Source organism: Cariama cristata, unplaced genomic scaffold, assembly GCF_000690535.1.
Source record: "Cariama cristata isolate BGI_N322 unplaced genomic scaffold, ASM69053v1 scaffold5600, whole genome shotgun sequence".
Classification (NCBI taxonomy): domain Eukaryota; kingdom Metazoa; phylum Chordata; class Aves; order Cariamiformes; family Cariamidae; genus Cariama; species Cariama cristata.
This window is the reverse complement of record NW_009596293.1, coordinates 31895-55824: the sequence shown is the minus strand read 5'-3', so window position 1 is coordinate 55824 and position 23930 is coordinate 31895. Positions and strand designations below refer to the sequence as shown.

General features: G+C 40.7%; 1 protein-coding gene across 1 annotated transcript in view; it reads left to right on the top strand.

The window, feature by feature from the left end:
* PLG (plasminogen) overlaps positions 1-23728 on the top strand; it is a 25886-nt gene extending 2158 nt beyond the window's left edge. Inside the window, exons 2-19 of the mRNA XM_009705300.1 lie at positions 1275-1410; positions 3798-3904; positions 8257-8371; positions 9220-9359; positions 9913-10033; positions 10156-10274; positions 11149-11311; positions 11947-12077; positions 12843-13008; positions 13874-14040; positions 14948-15096; positions 16588-16681; positions 18241-18361; positions 19099-19173; positions 19530-19670; positions 20795-20901; positions 21794-21939; positions 23149-23728. Coding sequence (XP_009703602.1) covers positions 1275-1410; positions 3798-3904; positions 8257-8371; positions 9220-9359; positions 9913-10033; positions 10156-10274; positions 11149-11311; positions 11947-12077; positions 12843-13008; positions 13874-14040; positions 14948-15096; positions 16588-16681; positions 18241-18361; positions 19099-19173; positions 19530-19670; positions 20795-20901; positions 21794-21939; positions 23149-23310 — 2360 coding nt within the window. The 3' untranslated portion in view covers positions 23311-23728. The remainder of the gene's footprint in view (positions 1-1274; positions 1411-3797; positions 3905-8256; positions 8372-9219; positions 9360-9912; positions 10034-10155; positions 10275-11148; positions 11312-11946; positions 12078-12842; positions 13009-13873; positions 14041-14947; positions 15097-16587; positions 16682-18240; positions 18362-19098; positions 19174-19529; positions 19671-20794; positions 20902-21793; positions 21940-23148) is intronic.
* The last annotated feature ends 202 nt before the right edge of the window (positions 23729-23930 follow it).

Here is a 23930-nt window from a genome sequence, read left to right as displayed (position 1 = left end):
AAGAGTGTTTCTCAGGAAAGGGAGGACCCTGAGAGACCTTTCATCGAACATCCCCACGGAGCCCTGCGGTCACAGGCTGTGGGTTGGAGTGGGACGTGGCTGCTTTCCGTCCCTCCGGCTGGCACCGGGATACGGCCGAGAAAGAGATGAAGAAAGAAGAAGTCCCTCTCTTCAGCACGGGAGAAGCCTGGGTCTGATTCATACCTTGTACGCCTTTCATTCAGCAACGGCGTAAAGGCACAGAGCAGGACTGAGCTGTGTTGCAGAGACCGCGGGCCAGCTCTGTCTGGGGTTGAAACTGTGCAGGACAGGTAACTGCCAGCGCCAAACGTTTGTCAGTAGAGTCATAGGCTCATCTGATAAAGAAACTGTAAAAATCACAGGACTCGTGCAACTCCGTGACCCCGCAGCTGGAACTCATGGAAGTTGCAGTGCTGTGAACTACATCCAAGCGTTCAGAGATTGCATAGCTTTAACAGAAAAAAAAACTACTAAATGGCAAAGTCCTTTACAAGAAGGATTGTACTTGAACATTTTTTGAATTTACTGCTAAGCATAGCTAAATTTTTCAGTATCCTATATATTTCACGTGCAGCTGTAGCCCAGAGGTTGTTAGGTGAGTTTATTTAGCAGTTTAATGTCTTGTGTTAATTCACTGCGATGGAGGGCAACATCTACTACCTTGATTATTAAGTAAGTTCAATACAGAGTTATTATGAAAATGATTAAACTGAACCTGAGCACAGTGATAACGCCGGTGACTGAAGATGGCTTGTTTCTTGCAAGAGCAAGAGCACTTGAAAAGAGGCACCTATGAGGTGGCTGATAAAACTGAAGTCGTTCCATGTGGGTAGTTACCAGCAATGGATGTCATTGTTTCACATCCTTGTCGAGTCCCACTTCCCCACTTTCTCCAAAGTATGGGCGACCAATACCTTCTTTCTGAAATATCTCACTTTTTTCCCTCCTTGGGTCGTCTTCTCTGTTCCCATCACTTTATATCCTAGGTTTGTGTTACTTGTTATGACTTTCAGAATGATACAAAGTGCTGTTCAAGCCACTTCTCTGTCGTGCCTCACATTGGGTTTTCAGTGATGCTACCCTTCACCATACTAGGAAGGCAAGATTTACTCATATTTTATCACCATTAACTCAATTATTCCAGCATTAAATGTTGATTTACTCAACAAGGTGACAATGAATTTAACATGAAAGTTTGAAATAAATCATATCAGCATTCACATTTTTACCTCTTTTTCTCTTTTTCCTTTTAGTGCAAGGAAACATACTAGACAGCTATGTGAGAACAGAGGGAGCTTGGCTGCTTAACCCAAGGAAGCAAATTTATAGAACAAATAGTAAAGAAGAATGTGCAGAGCGATGTGAAACTGAAAATAAATTTACTTGCAGGTAATTTCCAATGGTTCCCACATATATCTTTCATTGTAGATGATGGAGCAATCTGCCATATTTATCAGCAGTCTGAACTTTTGAGGGATTTCTTAGGAGTATGTGTGTCTGAGGTTTGCTGGAAAAACAAAAGATATATAGAAACGGAATGCCTGGGACATACGGATGAAGACAGCAGAAAGAGAAATTAAGAAAATCATGTTGAATTTTTGTTGGAAAACATAATGACATCTTGATGCATAGCTTGGCGCACTGAAAACCAACTTGACATGGTTTTATGAAGATTTTTGTACTCTTTTTACAATAAAGAGCTTGGAAATTTAGGACAGCAATAATGGCATTGCTTATGTTCATTTCTTTACCTATTATCTTGCAGATACATCCATTACTCTGAATTTTACTAGAATTTGGACTTATGTAACTTCTGTTTACTTTGAGAAAGAGACAGCCATCCAAACCTTAACGGTCCCAAACCCTACTTCCAGCCAAGCCCTCTCTCTGCACTTGCATTTAACCAGGGGCTAGAAAGCATGAAAGACGTGGACCAGACTGTGCCACTGGCCTTTACCCAGGCTCCTGCCTCAGGGAAGCCTTTTGCTTTGAGCCGGAGGCTTCTGAGCCTCCCGTGCCAAAGCCTTGGAGCCCACTGAGGTTCAGCAGTACCGCAGGCAACGGGAGTACCGAGGAGAGAGAGATCTGCTCCTGCAGTGGGAGGCAGTCCTCACGTACAAGGCAGGGAGATTTTCTCTTCTGTCTTCATGACTTCTTGATCTCCCACTTGTGCAGCTTATCTTTTTGAACTCAGCAGACTGTCTACAGGGCTGTTTCCAGGGCTTGGTTCTCCATCAGGCTTTTATTCAAGGCAGAGGTACTCTGGTGCTGCTTTTTTAAATGTGTTTTGTAACTTTGTGTTTTAAATCAAAAGGGAAAATGAGACTTATTTTGAAGAGATGCGACCCTGAAGGATGACAGGGGTTTGCTGTCCGAGCGTGTGAAGTACCACCCGTTCCCCTTGATCTGACTCCCCTCTCTGAAAACCACAGAGACGTGCGGAGCATCAGTAGTACTTGGCTCAGGAGGGTAGGGAGGAAGGCAGAGAGGGCAGGTCTGTATATTCAGATTATACATTTACAGTTTGAAGATGATTATTGTTCCCTTTTGAGGCATATTCAGACACAGCATCATTCCTTATCCTCTGCCTTGGTTCTGAGCCTACCATCACCTGACACTGTAATAACATCAGAGTGTTTTGTCCTTGGCTCCCTAATTAATTATGTGAGATCTATTGCAATCAATACAGAACAGATGCTATTTGGCAGGGAAACATCTGAGGGAAGAAAGGTAAATGTTAGGCAGAGCTTTAAGGCCAGGCCAGCACTGCGGCACCCTCATGTTAGTGCTTCAGACCAATGAGTTCAGATCAATACTTCAGACTTGTTACCCCACCTTAGCAGTGTGTTGGACCATGCTCGTTAGCTACATCCCTACTTATAAATTTAACATTACAGAGAGCTGGGCTTGGATGGAGGGGAACAGTCCCCAGTTCAGTTTTGACCCAGGACAACCAGCACTGCCCTGACAACTCATGGACATGGTTGACAGCAGGGAGTCCAGACGTGATCCCTCTCCTGCGTGGATTTACAAGTACGGGCACACTGGGACCGTGCCAGTTGGTCACAGGGCTACAGAACGGGCTTTGTCAGTGTTTGCTCTCCTGGTATAGACTGATCCACTGAATGAGATACTGCTACTGCTTTTTTTTTTTGGTTCAGAGAAGCAAGCTGTAAAAATGACTTAGCCTGTCAGGAGTTTTCCTTAGATGCTGTTGTAAAGGTTACACCATCCCCTCCAGTTTTGCAGACTTACAGCCTAGGCACTCGCTGAAAAGACAAACAGCAGTGTTTTCCAAAGTGCTTACATGGCTTCATGTACGATGACTCAGAACAGTTATCACAAGGTAATTTAAGGTCCTGACTTGTTGTGTTTTACCTGTTCCCTGGTAACTGCTGAATACTGTAGAATGTCTCGCTTCCTGAATGACCGCTAATTTTTTTTAAAATGAGGTCAAGGTCCCTTGTGCATATATCTTTTTCAGCATGTTCTCTGGAGTGTCTGACACATTATAAACCTTTTTTTTAATCCCTTGTTGTAGTTTGTTCATGTAGCTCCTTTTCAACCTAAGTTTCGTATGAAGACTTAGGAGTTAGAGTCACCACTGAAAACAAGAGATGTAATACTCAATGATTTGTGAAACATCATTCAATCTTAAATATCACTGAAGTGCAGCACTTGCTAAAATTATAACTGAATACTAGAGTTCTTCAGGAAAATAATGCACATATTCAGCTATTATTTCTTACATTGCTCTCTCCTCTTAATTTCAACAGGGCCTTCTTATTCACCAGTAAAGACCAACAGTGTTTGACATTGGCTGAGAACACCAAAACAGCAGTGATATTCAGAAGAACAAATGCAGTTCTTTATGAAAAAAGAAGTATGTCTATTTTTTTTTATATTATTTCACTGAGATATGCTTTCCAGCGGGACTCACATAACCCTACTGTAAATGGAGGCTAAGCCTTCACAGGATCAGACAAAGTGGGTAGTTCTGCCCTTACCTAAGACCTGGGTTTTGCCACATTATTCGTATAGCAGCGGTACCCCTTTTTTTTTCCCCCAGATTAGTGCTCCAGCGTCTTTCCTGCTGCCTAAATCCTAGGGTCCAGAGGCAGAAAGGAGCACTGTTGCTCAGGGAACGCAGAAGGTGCTGGGAGTAATGGAGATGCTTAAGGGTCCCTTCCCGCCTCTCCTTTTAAACCAGCCAACAACCGACAGCTGCATCTTCTCCCTCTCTGCTGAGGGTACTAGGAGGAGCTACTTGTGCTGGCAGTGGTCTCTGGGACAGACCTTTGCCCACGGGAAAACTGATGGAAACTACCAAATAATTTCATTTCTATCACTAAAGAAAATTCACAGTTTACTTGGGTGGGACTCAAATCAACTTTCTTTTAGTTGCACACCTTGTCGGAAGTATTAGAGTGTTAACTATGCTTCAGATAAAAATGATCCATTTGTATAGTGTTTGTATATCGTTATATAATGTTTATACTCTTCAGTTAATGAATTTGGTGAAACTTTTATCTTGATCTATATTTTTATGGTGTAATTAATTGTAATTAATTAATCAATTGTAATCAGTTGAATTTTAGTGTTGTCCTTTTGTACATGTTTTATTTCTGATCATTTTTGTCATAGATGAGGATTATTTGATCTCCTATTCTTTCTGAAAATAGGAAGTCTGTCTTTGAGAAATGACAACTATCCAATTTTTTTATCATCTCTTTTAAAAATCTATCACCTTATGCTAGATGCAGACAAACAATTGGGTTTTAAGTCTATTTTTTAATTAAATAATCAAGCACAGAGCTCTTTCTATATACAGGGAAGAAGGAATGTGTTTTCCTTTTGATGTATCATAAATTTCATTGTGTTGTTCTCTGGCTTTCGTAAGACACAAGGGAGAAAAGATCTCTTTCCTGATCATTCAGATGTAAGATAATGTGGTAAACTTTGAATAGAATTACTACTGTTCTGTGTTAAATTACTTTGTGAACATTGCCTTTCACCATTTGCTGATTTGTTACTTTCTAAAAAACATTAGTGCATTTGAGAATATTCAGAAATTAGAAAATACAGTATCTATCAAGAAGTTGGTCTCCTTTAACAAAGGAAGGTGCATGAAAAGGAAAAATTAACCAGATTCTCAGCTGCTGCAAACCATGCAGTGGTTTCAATAGGCCAGTTTCTAACCACAAGTCAAGAATCACAATAACTAGACTGTAAATGCCAATGAGCACCAGAAGACAGCATCCTTACTTCTCTGTTGACCTGCAAAGACTTGCAGGATAAGATAATGCTATGTGTATAGCACCTGCAAGAAGATTTTATATAGTAGTTCAATAGCTTTAGCTGGTCTGCAGCTGAGCATCCAAATCAGATTTTATTCAGACATTGTGGATGTAAGGAAAATAATTTTTCACAGGGCGGGTAGGTAAGGAGTGGACCACATTGCCCAGGGAGGCTGCAGAGCCTCCACCCTTGCAGATATTGACTGGGCAAAGCTCTGGGCAGCCTCATCCAGCTCAGAAGCTGGCCCTGCTTTTTATGGGGGTTTGGACCAAAGACCACTGAGGATCCTTTACAGCCTGATATTTTCTGAAGTGTACAGCCAGCTGCCTTTTTTGGGATATACAACTGATAGGTAATTTAATGTTTTGAACATAAGATATTTTTATTATATCCAGAAGCTGGTGGGAATTTCCCTGGATCATGATTAAGTAATGCTAAGAAATTTTCTGCAATTCCTATGATAGAAGGAAAACTGAATGGATCAATTGGCAAGTAAGAAAGTTTAAAGATTGAACGAATAACTTACATGTAAATAATCCTTTCTGATTTTGCTTCAGTACTGTGATTAGGAGCTAGACTGTGATTCTGGTTTATTTTTGAGACATCCCTTATATTTGCTTCAGTTAGAACCTGGATGGGAGTCCTGCAATATTCAGTGAGGATTTGTTACTGCATCCTTTTAAGCCCTTTGAGGTCATAGGCATGGATTTTAGTTTCTTGAAAAACAGAAGCCCATCAGTAAAGGTGTGAAAAACTGTAGTTTTACAGAACAGAAATGTCCAAAAATTGCACATCTACCCGCAGAAAACAAAAGATGGACCTGGGTGTCATGAACATCCAAAACGCAGCCGATTGTGTACCTGTCAGATGGTTCCTCTGTTGCTCATCTCTTCGTTTGCAGAGAGTCTCAAATAATTATGTGTCCATTCTAATGACAACATCCCTTTATTCTATTGTAACAGAATAGAATGGAAAATGTGGCTTTTACCTAGGCAGACCACATCACTGTCTCCAGCAGCTGCTGCCACCCTGGTACTTCAAGGAAATTCCTTTCACATGCCCAGCTTTTGCAATACTATTGCTGAAACCAACATTATTCTTTTCAGTTGAAGCAATTACTTGATGAGACCTAATTGCTCTTTATCATTGCGTTCAAAGAAAAGGATGATAATTGGTATAAAATTCACAGTTTGAATTTTTTTTTTCCCCTGTGTTATGTGCTGTAAAAGAGAAAGTTGACCTTCTCTGACTTATAGAAAAAGTAATAAGAATTAAAGTTAGCATTTGGGAATTGTTATCCACATACCTGTTTGTAAATAGTTAACCCAAGGGACATGGGTTGAGTTTGGGGATCAAAGTTAGTTATTTGCCATCAGGCAGAAAAAAACCCTAAAGGTTATATAAACAGTCAAAAGTTTATGCAAACAAAAAGAGTCAGCACTTGACTGATTCAGTGTTCAGTTATTGAGGTTTTTAATGTTAATTTATTGCAAAATTGTTTGAGGGATCCGAATGGCTTCCAGCTAAAGTTTCTGGAGTAAACTTGCCCGTATATATACATTGAAATAAAGATGTCTGTAAAGGTACATCTATAAACCCAGATCTAAACCGCCTAGTGGCCCACAGAAGAGCTGGACCTCATTTCAGATTCAAATATTGATTCTTTTCATTTTTGACTAGACAAACCTGTGTAAAATGGCATTATTCCTCCTGTTAGTCTTCTGCTTGTGTGTCAGCTTTGGTATAGCTTTGATGCAGAGAAAAACTGATGCAAAACTGGGTCTCCACAAATATCTGATTTGGACACAACTTAAAGACATTGAGACAAACCAGGTCACAACCTAAAAGACGGATTACTCCGTTGCAGCTAGAAAGGAAGAACTGGCTGCTGGAATATGCCCTGTGCCTGGAGCAATGGTAAATGAGTTTCCTCCTTAGTTTTCCAAGCCGGAGGACACGTTGCCTGACAGTGACTGTCCCTAAACTGCAGATAGAGGAGCTCTGAAGGAATGTGCCAAGAGGCTGCAATGGGGCTATGGTTGCTTCCCCCTCTTGGGGAAAAAAGGGCAGCATTGACCTTTCAGTTCTCATTTAATTGAATGATTAATAATTTAAAACAATTTAATGGTTTTAAGGCTACATAAACATCCCAGGCTTATTCAGCATTAAAATTCCCCTTGACATATAAAGACAAGATTTCATTGTTAATTCTTTCACTCCTTCTTTTTCTTTTTTTTTCATGAAGGTACTATTAAGTTCCAAAATCTTATCCAAAAACATATATAATACACACCTTCAACCAGATATCGATTTTATCTTGCACAGCAGAGAGTCGTTGTTTTAGCATACCATCAATTAATTAAATCTCATTCATCACATGGTGAACTTTAATGAAACAATGTCATCCACATTTATATGAACTTAAAAAAAATTTCCTTGTTTAAACTGGTAAAATACTATGTATATGCATCTGTGATTCTGTCCTGTTACCTTTTTCAGCTGAATTCAGGTAGCTTCTCTTTTAAGGTTTAATTTTAATTACTGTGCATACCTATAATAACATCATAGGAAGCACTGAAAACAGAATGTGTTTCTGTTTTGTTATAGCACACATTTAAATGTTAAAAGCATATTTTTTTATTTAAATCTACTATAGTATGTTCTCAAAAGAACCGGGTTGTGTTACACTTATCTCTCTGGAATTCTGGTTTGGAAATTTTTGGCTGTCACATTAATCTTTCAATGTTAATTAATTTAACCTAAACATCAGATAACTCATAGGTTTTTACAATGTGAGTGGTTTATTTTTGATGGCATAAGAAAGTCAAAATATGATCAAATGTATTTAAATGTATTAGCATGAAAATGGATTTTTGTATATGCTAAAATCCAATGGACATGTCATGATACTGATTAATTAAGCACATATCATTTCAGTTTATCTTCTAGAATGCAAGGAGGGAAAAGGGGTGGATTACAGAGGAACAGAAGCCAAAACTCAGAAAGGTGTGCCGTGCCAGAAGTGGGTTGATAATGCCCCCCATAAACCAAAGTAAGGCCTTTTCATATATGTTTATGTGTTTTTCTGAAATTTTGCTTTGCCATTTGTATGTGTTAAGTAGTCTTATAAGCAGTTTGTTTGGTGTTCAAAGTCTGCTTATAAAATATTTTTCTGTACTTTTCTAGAATAAGATAATTCTCTAATCTGAGTTGTGACTCGGAGACCTGCAATTGGGGCTGCATGATTAACAGGGACATTATCAGTCTTGGCAGTTTAAATTTTGTGGTCCTTACATGAGCAAAACACTAGACAGGGAACCATCAGGTTCTGCTGAAATAAAAATTTTCCAATTATCTCACCAGGGCAAGAGCTTCTTCTCTTGGCTAAAGGTATAACACGCAGCAGATGTGTCAGAGGTACATCATTTTGTTAGTGAATCCACAGATGATTAACAGGACAATATTTCTTGTATTTAATGTAAAACACTCAACTGAGTTTGTTTAGTAACCTCCTATTGAGAAGGCATAGCATTCGGGTTACAGAGAACTCTCACATTTCAGCAAATATCTTCTCATTGAGTCTCCCAGGGAACATGTCGCAGAGGAGACTTTTCTCTACATGCTACATGATACCTCGACTGCGCAAAAATTACTGGAAACTGAATAGCTGGGATAAATGCAAGTATTACAGATGTGACTGGCCTTAGAGGCACCATATTCCTGAAGTCTGTAGCTATGGCACTTCTAACTCTTCAGCAGTGGCACATAGTTGCAATTAGGAGACTTCTAGCAAACATCATCTACAGAATGGTCCTCAGCTAAATATTTCATTTTTAGAGTCCTCAGCTGAACAACTAGGACCCTTTCCTTACTCTCTAACCCCATTTAATTCTATTCCAGTTACACACCTGAAAAATATCCTGATGCAGGACTGGAGGAAAACTACTGCAGAAATCCCGATAACGATGTAAAGGGACCCTGGTGTTACACAACAGATCCTGCTACCAGATTTGATTACTGTAACATCCCTGAGTGTGAAGGTCAGGATACATTTACTGATTTCTTTCCCTTTTCGGAAGATGTGTTAAAGAATATGAAGTTATTCAGATATTTTTATTTTTAATTGAGTATTTGTTCCAAACTTGAGTTCAGTTCAACCTGAAACTTTCCAAAGACATTTTCAACACCAACAAGGTGTTGAAAAAGACCCCCAAAACAGCTACACAAAGTCTTTTTTTTTCCCTAGATAAAAAATGTGGTATATGAGTGTATTCACTTATCAGAATCCTAGAATTGAACTAAATGGCAGTTGCTAGTGCAAAACTCAATAAATGTGTCAGCAGCAAAGCAGATTTTCAATTATAGCCTAGTAGTTTTAATTTGGCTCTTTAAAAACTATAGTCTATAATGTTGATCAACTAGTTAAAGTCATCTTACCAAGAAAAATAAGCTTTCACTTTGCCAAAAAAAATATTGTCCTTTTAGCCTTGTGCTCTGATCAAGCTCTTGAGCTTCATGTGAGATGAGTGTTTATGGACCAGTTCCTCAAGGACTTTCTGTCTCTCTTGTCCTCATTTCGCCTTGCTCCTACAGTGGAGTGCATGCACTGCAGTGGAGAAAACTACCACGGAGTAGTTGCGACAACGGTGTCTGGGCTTGAGTGCCAGCGCTGGGACTCCCAGCAACCTCACTCTCATGGATACCTCCCGGAAAAGTGAGTCAGACTCTGTGATGGGTTGTTTATCATCAACGGTGGCCTGAAGACCACCCTGCCCCAGACAGGGTAATTGTTACAGCCATTACTGACTTTTTTTAAAAATTATTTTTCCTGTTCAGTTTTCCAGAGAAGGATCTGAAGATGAATTATTGCCGTAATCCCGATGGTGAACCTCAACCCTGGTGTTTCACTACCAGCCTGACTAAACGCTGGGAATATTGCAACATTCCTCGTTGCAGTGAGTCTGACTCCTAGACACAAAGACATCTAGACAGCTTCCATTCAGGGTGGTGCTAGAACAAATAGAAGAAGCCCCAAAGATAAAGGAAATAATAAAAGACTGTTTTTAACTCAAAGTAAAAAATAAATAACCTTGAAATGAACCTCTGATAGCTCTTTTGAGGCTAGACATTTCTGGCACAGGCATTTCTGATGGTTTTATCTGGAGCACATCTCCCTTCCTTGATGAGTTTTTCCATGACCAGGCATTTCAGTGGTTCTGATGTTTCTTCTGATGTTCCTCTTTGATATCAAATGGTTTCACTCTTCCTGAAAATCTTTTGACTTTTGATTTGCTCTTCCAATTCAATTCTCCACCTTTTCAATTTCCTTTTCACCTAAAGGTCTGTCTTTGCCACGATGCTTATCTTTGGGGCTTGTTGCCAGACCTCATCCTTGCTGTCTCTGACTCTCACCAGAGTACATCTCTTTTATATCTGCATCTATACCTGTACCTATCACTGATGAGCCGGCCACTTTCACCCCGGTTTTCTTCACAGTATTACCACTTGCTCACTTTCCAGCTTTGTTCTGATGAGGCTACTCGCGCTTGCTTGTGTTGTGTTGTGTTGTGGCTGCTGTAAAGGGGCAGGTGCAAATGCCCTTCTGGCAGTCTGACTGCTTGTGAAGATGCTAAAATGGAAGAAAGAGAAGTTAAGGTATTTTTAGATCTTTTCTCTACCTTTTGGACTTTCCAAACAATTTTGATCTTTAAACCTTACCTGCAAAGAAAGCTAAAAAGCCAGCTTAATTATAAAGCTGAGCACTTTTGGTTTTGTTTTTTACTGTGTCTAGAAGGCACTGCTTAATTTTGGTTCCTTTTTCTGTGATAGCAACACCCCCACCAGTTCCTGCGCCGGGGCGTCAGTGTCTATCAGGAAGAGGAGAAGACTATCGAGGCACAATCTCTGTTACTGAATCAGGAAACACCTGTCAGCACTGGAGTTCCCAAACTCCTCACAGACATGCTCGCACTCCTGAAAACTATCCCTGCAAGTAAGCAAAATCTCTCCGTTATTATTCAGTGTCCATGCGAAGCACCGAGGCACAGAATTACTTCACTTTTCTTCAACTGTATTGCAAAGTTCTTTGGTTACACCAGCGTTCATCACCCGCTAGATTCCACCTTTTCAATTTTTTTGCACATTTCTTTTTATTCACTTCTTTGGTTTTGGGTACTAGTGTCTCCTCTTCTGACTTTCAAGCTCTGCTTGGTTGACTTTTTCCCTCTTCAGTTCATCCTTTTACCACCGTATTGTTGCTCAGGTGAAGCAAAGTGGAGTAAAAAGTTACAATTGTGATTCTTTTATCTAGATTCTTTCTTTAGCTAGATTTCTTTAGCTAGATTCTTTCACCCTATGTTTCTGCTGTGCTGCTCTTGGCCTCAAAAGTACTACAAGAAATACAATCTCTTAGTTCATCCATCAATCTAGCAGGGGTCTGGTTTAGCACATCCAAAACACCAGGGCATTGCAGTTACTCACCTAGTAAATGACATCAGTAAATGACAGCAGCGGTTACCCCCCAGTCAATACAACAGTAAACTAGGCAGCAAAGTACATTCTCCTCTTGTTTATAACCTTTACTAGGTTTCCATGAGGGGCTTTTCTTAGCCGTGTTTTCTGTTTCAGGAGCCTAGAGGAAAACTACTGTAGAAATCCCGATGGTGAGAAGATGCCATGGTGTTACACCACCAACAGAACCGCCCGGTGGGAATATTGCACCATCCCCTCCTGTGATGGGACAGAGCCAGAGGCCCCTGGTAAGAACAACGGGAGACATCTGGAAATGAAGGCTTACCATGGTTTATTGTGAAAAATCTCGTATGACTCTACTCAGTTGTATTCTTGCTGTCACTGTCAGTATTTCTATGTACAATTGAATTCCTGAGCCTGGTGTGGAGCCCAGGCTGGTATGTGCAATCTGGTGGATAAGTACAGAAGGATTTAAGTCATCCACTGACCCAGCTCAGGAAAAATTGCAGTAACAGAAGTCTTCTCCTTTTGCCAAGTGCTGGTTCCCTCCACCTTTAAATTTTCAAATGTTCCATGGAAAAGTTAATTAGCTTTATGTGCCAGCTCCTGAAAAACTGAATCTAAAGCAAAACCTAAGATAATTTAAGAGCACTGAACCAAGACCTCATAAAAAGCAATCAAAAGAAAACTCTCCTTACACAAGGCAGGCTTGTTCCACACATGCATCTGTGGCAAAGGAACAGATATTCCCCTGCCCTGGAGATGTTTTGATCCACATGTGAACTATTTGGATTGTTAGCTGAAATAAATCCCCATGCATGACAGTAAAATTGATGTACAAGTGCTTTTAATCCAGCCTATCATGAAATTTTTACAAACATTTTTTGAAATCTTCCCTTTGATCTACAGTCTGAGAAGGATTCTGTTACAGAGAGTGTGCTGTGGTGGTCAGTGAAATACTCTGGCTTGTTGTGTTCTGTTGGCTTTCTATGCTCATGTATAAATATCAAAGTATTAAGATGCAAGGGACTGGTTTCTGTTATTCACTACAGCTGTTGATGTGCCTGAGCAGGCTCAAATTACTGAGGAGTGCTATCGAGGCAATGGTGTGACTTACCGCGGCACAGCTTCTTTCACTCTCACGGGAAAGAAATGTCAAGCCTGGAGCTCAATGTCACCCCACCGACACAATAAAACGGCAGACCAGTTCCCAAACGCGTAGGTGCATTTCCCATTTCCATCTTTCATTGGACAATGACCCCTCATGAGCTCGTTTAGATTTGCATCATCTTTACACAACCATGATTTCAAAGCTGGGAATGGAGTGTACTTGATAAAAATAATCCCTTCCTTTTCTTCTTTTTTTAATGTGGAAATCTTTTCTAGTAACCTCATTTTGAAACATACCACAGTTGTCACTATTACGCGTTAGACTAACTAACTGTGTGTTTCTACATCACTTCTAAAGGATTTAAGAATTATCATAAATTTCATCTTTTCTAGTAACCTCATTTTGAAACATGCCACAGTTGTCACTGTTATGCTTAAGACTAACTAACTGTGTGTTTCTACATCGCTTCTAAAGGATTTAAGAGTTATCATAAATTTTCCCTTATACTGAAATGAACTGATTCTATATAGGAGCTTATTCATAAATTCAAGTTTTCGCTTCCTAGTCTGCAGTTCATTAGAGCTTTGAGGAAGGGATGGTTTATTTTGTTATTCCTAATATTTACTATTTATTTATTCAAAAATGCAAAAAGCTATTTCTTTTTAAAAGCTATTAATGCATTTGAAAAGGTGAAAGGAATTATATCTTTAATATACATATGTGCGTTTACTTATCCTCATTTGTAAACAGTATTCTACTATAAGCATTTATCAGTGAATAAGTATTTGGCATATTTAAATATTCTGCATATGTTTCTTGATTTCTTTATGCTGGGAAAAAGATTTCTGTTGCACAGTGTTCATGATAAATGATATGTGCTAACTCTGTAGCAGACCTGCTTTCTAAAACGTTCTTTCAAGTTCTTCTCAGAGCAGTGGCATGGATGGGAATATAATATGCTTCCATTTGTAGGGACCTGAAGCAGAATTATTGCAGAAACCCAGATGCCGACAGCCGCCCATGGTGCTACACCACCGACCCCGGTGTGAGATGGGAGTATTGCAACCTGAAGAGGTGTGATGACCGTGTACCAGTGACTTTGCCAAAACCTCCTCAGACAACACTGGAACCAAATCCTGGTGAGAATACTTCCCGCTTCTCCCAGAAATGCTCATAACCAACAAGCTGGTTTTTATAGAAACATCATCAAAACTTTAATGAGGATGAAATACAGGAAACTCTAGATAATTACAGAATTTAATACAATACTGTATCCACTCTCTTCATTTTCTGAACTTTCTTGTAGAATTTTATAGCAGGATTTCTGTATTCGATTTTACATTAATTTTGCATCTTTTATCTACTACATCTGGCAATATTGGGAACAGAAGGAAACAGATGGCTAGTAGTATCCACACTACTGTGGGAGGGCTACTAGCAAGGACAGCAAATATAGAGGTGATGGCATTTTGCTGGCAACTGTTCCGAAAAAGTCTTTTCCTGTGCCATGCATTCACATTTCCAGTGCTCCACTTCCCACCAGAGGACAGCTGGCTTTTTTAACTCAGTTCAGATATAACTTTGTTATGCAGTAGATGGTTAGAGTGCTGCAACTTTCATTTTTTTTGCTATGACATGTTCTTCTGGTTAGAAGGCTAATAATTTTGGCTGAACATGTATTACTGCTTTTTACCTACTGTAAAATGTGGCATTGGACAGATATCAGTGTCTATAAGGAAGAGACCTCATGAGTGCATGGTCTTTGTGGGCCTGGCTTCTGGAGTCATGAGGGTTCAACTGAATCTAAGCTTCTTTGATTTATGACTTTCATGATAATGAACAAAACATTTAAAATGCAAGGAAATTAAAATGTGATTGTTAGCCATCATTGACACTATGTTGTCCTTTCGTTGTATACATATCATGTAGGAGGTGTAAGTCCTAGTACTATTTTCTCAAATTTATTTCTCCTTCGCCACCATTAAGTATGCACACATCCCAATTGCTCACAGCTAACAATCTTTTCCTTTTCCTCTTTCTTCACAGACTGCATTAACGGTAATGGTAAAGACTATCGTGGCACAGTAGCAAAAACTGGAAGGGGCAGGACTTGTCAAGAGTGGAGTTCTCAGAGACCTCATAGCCACGACTATTTCACTCCCATGACTCACCCAGGAGCAGGCCTGGATAGAAATGTAAGCAGCTGTTCATTTAATATTTGCTGTCATTGGGCTTCGCCTGTCTTCTTCATGGTCTCTCAGCAAGTATTTCATGCCAGGTCTTTGTGAATGAATTTATTTTCTCAGTTCAATCCAAGAACCTGATCATGATAACTCTTGTTGACACGAGTAGTCTGTAGTTTCGTTGGACACACAGATGCCCAGAAACTCTGTTGAATGCTTCTGCAGCACAGCCAAGGAGCTTCAGATGGGCACTTGCTTCTCCGCGCTACTAAGGGCTAACTGGAGTTGGTCTGTGGGCAGCATCTCTGCCTCCTCTGCCAGAAAGAGCACCTGCGGTCATAGGTTTCAGTAGTAGTAGTGACAGGTGAGATGACCAAGGGATCCAACGTTCAGTGCAAGTTCCTTGAGATATAGAGCTGACGGATTGCAGCCTGCATCCTCTACTAATTCCCCCTCCAACCCTCCAACTTCTGCCGCAGCCCGTCATACAAGGACTTGCATGAGTCTGACTCATCCTGTAAGTCATTCTCCATCTCCAACCTTCATCTCCCTAGTCCTCATCAGGTACTCATCACTAGTTGTCTGGACTTGTAACACCCCGTATACAATACTTGCCTGGTTTGGCACAAGCTCTGTTTGTGATATAAAGAGCTTGTCTGATATTGCCAGCTTGAATTATTTTTTCTCCAGGTATATGATTTTTAGAGCTTGCCTTGGTCAATACTCTGACAGCAGCATATACCCTGTATTGAATTCCACCTCAGGCTGGGGAAACTCCCCCAGAAAACCTGCCTGCTGTAACTTTTTGGTTCTTGCATTTGTCAGGGACTCTTGGGGAAGGGAAGCAAATATTTTCTCTTTTTTCCTGGGACAAGGGATGTATTTCAGAGTAGGGAAGAGAACTAGAAACATACCTGGTAGCATGCAGCTGTGTGAGGTGTCTGGGCTGAGCAGAGATCAGCCAGTATGGCCAGTAAGACCTAGAGAGTGATTCAGCTAACCAGGCACCCCACGTCGGGGTGCACGCTGCACCCCTGCCCCTGGCACTCACGGGCATCATCAAGTTGTGCAAGAGCAGGTTACACAACCACCGAGCGCCCCAGAGTCATGCAACCAGAGTGGGCGTGAAGAAACCTCGTGGCTGACCCTACTGCTCCTACTAACTGTAGTGGAAGCAGGAGTAGACAGTTTAGTGCTTTATAAAACCCCATCCTAGGTCAAGATCTCCTACTTTTTGAGAGCTCAGAGGTCCAAGCTTGCACCAGTGAAGCTTACTGGCTGAAGAGTGTTGAAGAGGTTTCATTTTTTTAATCTTTTTCTAAACTCACAGAGCAAATAGAAAAATTAAACAAATTTTGCCAAAATGAATTTGAAATCACTCATCAGTAAGGAAATGATAAAAAAAAATGTTTCCCAGATTTAATTTGGTTTTATTTTGAAATGTGCATTGGTAGGCTTTTTTGTCCCCTGCTTAATAGCTGATGTCTTTATTCTTCGTTACAGTACTGCAGGAATCCTGACGGAGACGTGAATGGACCTTGGTGCTACACAACAGACCCAAGAAAAGCCTGGGAGTACTGTGACATTCCCAAGTGCCGTAATTATTCCTTTAAAGACTAGTGTCTCTGTTTCCTGTAACTTTTTATGACAAGTGGAGGATATTCAGTGATTCATCTGAAAGACTGATCTGAGAAAGTGCAATAGCTTTAGATTGGAAATCAAGGCTGTGGGGAAGTGATGCTCAAAATGTGTGTCTGAAGTCTTAAGAATGGTGCTTGTTCCTTGGAAGGTGTTCCTTGGAAGGCCCAAACCCAGCACAAGATGTACCTGGAACCCACTGAAACTCATGGGGATGTTTCAAAATAGGGTTGTTTCTGCAGAAATTTGCCCTGCTCCCACCTGGTCACCTGGCATAACTGTGTGTGTGGCCAGGCTGAACAAGGGATGCTCTTATCCCAGCAATGTTTTTCCACCCCCTGCTCATGTGGCTCTGATTCTGTCCTGGATGTAAAAGAGATTTTCCCTGCTCTGATGTTGAACCATATCAGATGTCTGGAAAGCGCATCTGGCCCTAAATATTTAATCAAATACCCTTGTCTTTTTGTTAGTAGTAATCAAACTGTTCAGTATGCCAAATGAGGCAGTGCGACAAAGTGTACAATGATAAAGTTTTACAACATTATCATTGACACTGAAGTCCATTCACATCCATCAACAATAAAAGCTATGCCAGGAAGAGAGACAGTTCCCACTCAAAAGAAGGGTGACTTTCTTGCTGCTCTACCCTCTCAGCTGTGAGCAGCAGAAAATGTGCTCTGATCAAAACCCCAAATTGGAGCAGACAAGAAAAAGAAAGATGTTCTCTAACATGCACATACTCTAACTATAAAAATACTACTGCATTGAAAGTGTTCAGCTGGGACTCTTAGCGGAAAAATGACATTTTCACATGGCTATTGTACTCATTTTGAAGATCTAATTTCTTTTTAATATTAATGCTTTTTTTATTGTTCAGATGTTCAGCTAAAGCACAGAGAAAATGTGGCTTTTGCCTTTAATTTCATTAGTTCCTTTTGTCGGCAACAAATTCTGAATTCTGTGTTGATAAGAGTCAGTTTCCCATGCCTAAATAAGAACTACCCTTTTTTAATAACTCAGAGTCATCTGAAGTACCAAAAGATCCAGAAGTACTAAAAGATAAGAGCGGACAAAATTTTGTTCCACAGAGACAGTGATTGAATTTCACGTGCTGTACCACCAAGATTAGTTTGAAAACAGGTGCCAGTGCAGCTTTTGCATTGCTGGCATCTGTAAGAGTACATTTAAAGATGTTGGGAGAATTTTTTTTCTTTCTTTCTGTTTCCTTCTCCTTCCCCTTCTGTTTTTTTTTTATCTGACTGTAGATCTATTCCTGCGTAATTTGCTGACCACTGAAAAGTGTATGTGAAAAAAAATTGCCAGGCATTTTTAAGTGTTCCAGATGAAGGTAACCTAACAAAATATAGGTGGTACGTGGTATATAATTGCCTGCAGAGAATCAAAAGGTGAAGTCACAAATGTAACAGGTTCATCTTCTAGTTTTCTGAGCGCATAATGAATGTATAGCAAATACGTTGAAGTTCCTTATAGTGATTTTTTTTTTTTCTTATTCTGTAGCTCCTGCTCAGTATGAGTGTGGAAAAGCCAAGTTCAGACCAAAGCTGTGTGCTCAAAGGATTGTTGCTGGATGTATTTCGCATCCCCACTCCTGGCCCTGGCAAATCAGTCTCCGAACAAGGTATAACCATTCCCCATTAGATTAGACTTTACATGTAAGGAAACTTTGCCTCTCATAGGATGTTATAGTATGTGGTTTCTGCATACTAAACTTGCTTTTGATTTAAAAATAGCTCAAAGCTATACATTATGTGTGCTAATCTCAAAGACGTTAGTTTAGACATCCAAGAATGCTCTGTTTTGTGATAAATACCTAGAGAATCAACTGGTAATTTCCAAACCATTTTCACTAAAAGGCAGAGTGACTTTAAATCTGCTACTGTATTCTACAGTAGAATATCCTATAAGTAGAACCAACAGTTTGAAGTATGGATAGTACAGATCTTGATCAGTCCTTCCACCTAAGCGTTTGATTCTACTGGCAAAGTTATTAGCAAAACTAGGAACCAAGGCCAGTTGCAGAGCTCTCTGACTGTGATCAGAGCGAGATAAAAGCCAGAATCTCTAAACTGGTATACGTCACTGCACGTAAGGTTTTCCACTTATAGAAATACTGGTAAAGAACAAAGAGCTAGGTGTTTTCATATAAGGTGTTATAAAAATGTCTACACAACACTACTGTCATTGTAAGAAATATTGTTCAAGGAAAGTAAAATGTTGATTCTTAGTGAAAACATGGAATAATATCTTTAGTTTGTAATGGTGTACATGTTAGAAAGATTACCTGGCGAACTTCAGTAGAATTAACTTCCCCACTTTAAACCAATGCCCTTTTCATGCCTTTCTGCTCCGTTACAGTTTTGGCCTGCATTTCTGTGGGGGAACTCTGATAGACCCTCAGTGGGTTCTTACTGCCGCTCACTGCTTAGAAAAGTAAGTATCTGATATAGCATTTTCTTCCACTAGATAGAAAATCAGAGCCGAAACACAATGGACCCAATAACCAACCTGAGCTGTCTCTCAACTCAGCTTGCAAACAGTTGAGAACTGAGCCAAGTCTATTCGTCACTCATTAAAGCAGAGTTTTAACTCAAGAAACAAAGAGTGACAGTAATAACTTTTGCCAACTTGATTTCGTGTGCCATAATAAGGGATTAAGAAAGTAAGTTTACGCCAGACCTGGCTTTATTTTTCTGGCTTTGGCAGAACAAGGTGCCCAATAACATCATAAGTGGTCTTTGACTTGGGTATGTGTTCATCAGCTCACCATGTGCAATTATTTCCAACAGGTCCTCACGGCCATCTGCGTATAAAGTGTACCTTGGATTACACAAAGAAAGAGCATTAGAAGCATCAGTGCAAAAACGAGACGTTGAGAAATTGTTCAAGGAGCCACACAGGGCGGACATTGCTCTGCTAAAACTGAGCAGGTACCCTTTCACCTGAAGCGTTCCTTCAGGTTGCTAGCGTCATGGAAATATGTGTTTCTGTAGATACTGTGTTCCACCAGTGATTTAGGACCCTCTCTTGCTTCCCTTTCTGCAGAAGCTCCAGTGGAAACCAAGGTGATTCAGCTGCAGGGCTTCAGAAGGGGAAAGGGCTGCCTTGGGAGGGGAGGAGGGCTGGGGACCATGACCCAGGCTGGCAATGCGCTGGGTGCCAGCTGCTGGGAGGGGAGGCAGTGGCAGCAGAGAAGGAGGAGGCAATGCCTAGAGGAGCTTTCAGTCCATGTTTCTACATGTTCCTACCTTGATAAGGTAACAAGGATTGAAAACTGCGATCTTAGCATGATGTCGGTCCATACTGTGTCCGTGCTGTGGTAGGGAGATTTCTTCTTCCAGCAGGTCTGTCCAGTGTGCAGGCAAACAGTATACACCTTTGATGCAATACCCAGAATGGCCCTTTTTGCATCTGTTTCCATTCATCTGAAACTCTCCCCGAGGCACTGTGCAATCAAAAGGAGTATGTCCGTACAGCTGCCAGCAGATGTGAACATATGGTGCCTGTGCTTTGATTTCCGTGGCTGTGATGCAGGTCCAAAACAGATGCAGGGTCAGCACAATTAATGTGGCTTCTTCATTGAGCCTAGCCTTAGCTGCACCCGAAGGCGAGTCAGACTGGGTTCTGCTGTGTCCTAAGTGTCTGGTTTGAAAGTGATTTATAAATAGACAAACTGGATGCAGACAGAGCAAGCTAACACCTGTGTATTAAATGTCACTCGTTCATACCCCTAAGTAGCTTTGTAATTAGGTTTTGTTGGCTATGCATTAGCCTAAGTCAAAGCATTCTCTTGGATTTGTGTTAGTAATTTTAGTACCAAAAGCCTCTAACTGTTCTCCATTTCAGATCTTTTCCTTTTGTGTATCACATTCTGAGGGAATAGAGCCTAAAGCAAAAGTAGTTTGCACATCAGAAAAACCCCTTACCTGAAGCGCAAGATTTCAAAGGAAAAACGTTGACTGTATATAAAATCTTTTGAGAAACCTGAAGGTGGTATCAGGGATAAATGTACTAATGATTGATCCTGTACGAGTCTCCTGTTTGTTTCTTTCAGCCCCGCAATCATTAATAATCACGTAATCCCGGTTTGTTTGCCAAAAGAAAATGCTGTGTTAGGAGGGAGAGAGGAGTGCTACGTGACGGGCTGGGGGGAAACAAAAGGTGAGACAGCATTAACACATCTGAAAGATCTGTGTTTGGAGATTGATAAAGACTTGTATCCAAAGTGTGTTCTCTTTGTGCCAAAAACACCCCACACAAGCTTGCATGCATACCTCTTTCATCAAAATTCATCGGCTGCTGCCATTCTTCCTACTGTCTCCCTCTGATTTAGCGTCCCCCAAATCACTCAGAGCCACGTAAACTGGAACCCCCCAAACCAACACTAAGAGAGGAGAACCGGACCTAAGGAGCTGCCAACTCTTACCTCTCACTCCACTCTGCTTTTCCCCAAAGTGGGCTTTTAAGCAGTCAGAAGAAAAGTTTTTCTAGATTTAGGCTATTTGTTAATCACATGAAGGTGAGTTTGCTCATTCTCTTGGATGATTTTTTTTCCCCCAATCAGCCTGGTTCACATCTCACACAAATATAAACAAAACTCTCATTTTCAAAACCTCCCACTCTATCTTGATTGAGAAGGACATCAGCACCTTCTCTGCCTCCTTGCTTCTGCCCATCGTGCTATTTTCACCTGTTTACTTCCTACCTCCTTTCTTCCACAGAGAAGAAAACTCAGATACAGAGAAATAAAATGGCTGGGGGATGACTCCCACAAATACCAGTGGATACCGGTTCCATATGGATGTACTGTGGGAGCAGGAAGGTCAATCAGTGCAGCGTGGGTTTTGGTGGGTGGTAGAGGGTGATGAGTACCATAATACTGATGCTGCTTACTGATTTTGGTATCACTTCATATTTTGCCTGGAAAGTATATGCATAGTGCATAAACACTATGCTTACTTTTCTGTTTATCCATATCACAATATTTGTTTTGTGAAGATGTTCATTCACTTTTGTTATTTATTGTGTTTTGGTTTTGTTTTTATTTGCAAAGGAACTGGTGGTGAGGGCTACTTAAAGGAAACTGGTTTCCCTGTAATCGAGAATAAAATATGCAACCGCCCTGAATTTTTGAATGGTAGAGTCAAAAAACACGAGCTCTGTGCTGGGAATATTCATGGTGGCACCGACAGCTGCCAGGTAAGAAAGTCTGCGAGCATCAGAGTTGGTTGTAAGCACATTCAAATCAAATACTGCTTTTCTTCCTGGGCTTTAGAGGCTCAGAATTTGCCTTGGGATGTTGCCACACCACGTGACATACGAGCTGAAAAATGCACATGGATTCTTGCTTGATTCCCTTGCTCCCTTGTCTGCTGCTAGGAAGTGGGGCAGGTGATTTTTCAGATAAGCCTGAGCTACAGAGCACACGGTAATACACAGCTGCCCGAGCCAGGTGTATAGAAGCCAACTTAGAATGACTAACAGTCTGATTTTTTTTTCCCAGACCACTTTGCTTGCCTTGGCTAGGCTAGCTCCAATGTCCAAGCTAGCTCAGTTAACAACCTGAGACATCTCAGTTATCAGTCAAGGGACAATGCAGTGGAGCCTGCCGTGCAGGCATACCAAGGGCCAAAAGAACTACTAATTTCCAAGTGTCGGTGCCAGTGCCTGTGAAAATCACACCGGGTGAGGCAAAATGCATGCTGGACTTCCCTTTGGCTGAAAAGGAAGAACACAGTTGGCAATAGCTCATCTCACAAGTGTGGCATGAAGCCTTTCTCCAGAAGTCTAGGTTTTGAAATTGAGTTCTTCAGTTTCTTTAAATACATGAAAGGGCTTAGAAAAGCTTAACATACTGAATCAAAAGGGAAACTTTCCTCCCTGAAACGCTAAAGATGTCTCTGTAAAGAAGTGTCAAAACAGCAGAGTGCCTGGCCAGCCGGCAGGTCAACGCCATTGCCAACACAGCGCAGCTACCCTAGGCACGAGCACTGTGATGGGCAAGCAGGCCACTGAGGGGGGTCCACTCCTGTCTTAAGACATATGGCTTGAATGCATGCATTCACTTGGTCTTGGATCATCTAGTAACAATAGGAAGCCATGAAGACCTCAGAGAAGAGACTGAGGGAGGAAGCGCGGTTTAAGTTACTAAGGGCAATCAGATTCCTTCTCACCAAATCTTACGTCAAAAATAAATGTAATACCTGGGTGATGGGAAGAGATGACTTTGTAAAAGCATTCAACAACATGCATAGGGAACTCTTCTCTGGATAGAGCTCCAGTGTTTTCTTCTAAACGGTGTGACCCTCAGACACGAGAGGTACCTTTGTTTCCGTGCCTCCTGTCCGAAGGCCGCTCTTGCACACGGGTCTGTCCGTGAGGGAATCATCCTGTTCTTTCTCTGTTTAGGGGGACAGCGGAGGACCTCTAGTCTGTCTGGACCAAGATAAGTTTGTCCAACATGGAGTCACCTCTTGGGGCCTTGGCTGTGCCCAACCCATGAAACCTGGTGTTTACGTTCGAGTTTCCACTTATATTCCTTGGATTAAGAGTGTAATGGAAAACAACTGATCCTGGGTATGGACTGCCCTCTCCTGGAAAGCAGTATGCACGTTAGAAATACAAGATTCCAAGTGCAATAGTAAAGCTACAATCATTCATAAGAAAGTAAAAAAAAATATGATCATCCATTTTAAATTGCTATAAATTAACAGTTATTGCCAAGAAACCCAACTGACGGTGTGTTACCCTCTTTCTGTAAGTTCTATGGTTTGCTATGTTTGACAATAGACTTACCCACCTCTGAAATATGTGTCAAAAATCCCAACCTCAACTGTACCTGGACATCTGCATTTCAGTCTTACATTAGACTCTAGAATGACTTTTTCTTCTAAGGTTGACTTTCCCAAGATATTGTATTTCCAACAACTGAAGAAAGGAGAATACTTCTCTTTTTCTATGAGTTGCCTGAGCCTCTTACCAAGTTAATGATACAAACCAAAGAAGAATCTCACTGTATATATCTTGTATGCTTGTCAAGTTTTATTAGATATATCCGATAGCATTAAATACATGGGATGGAAAAAAAGAAGCAGCAAACACATTTAGTTTGTATTTTCATATTTTTTATTGACATGGAAATCTGCGTGTCAGCAAAAGTACAAATGTTGCATCAAAGATATAAAACAGTG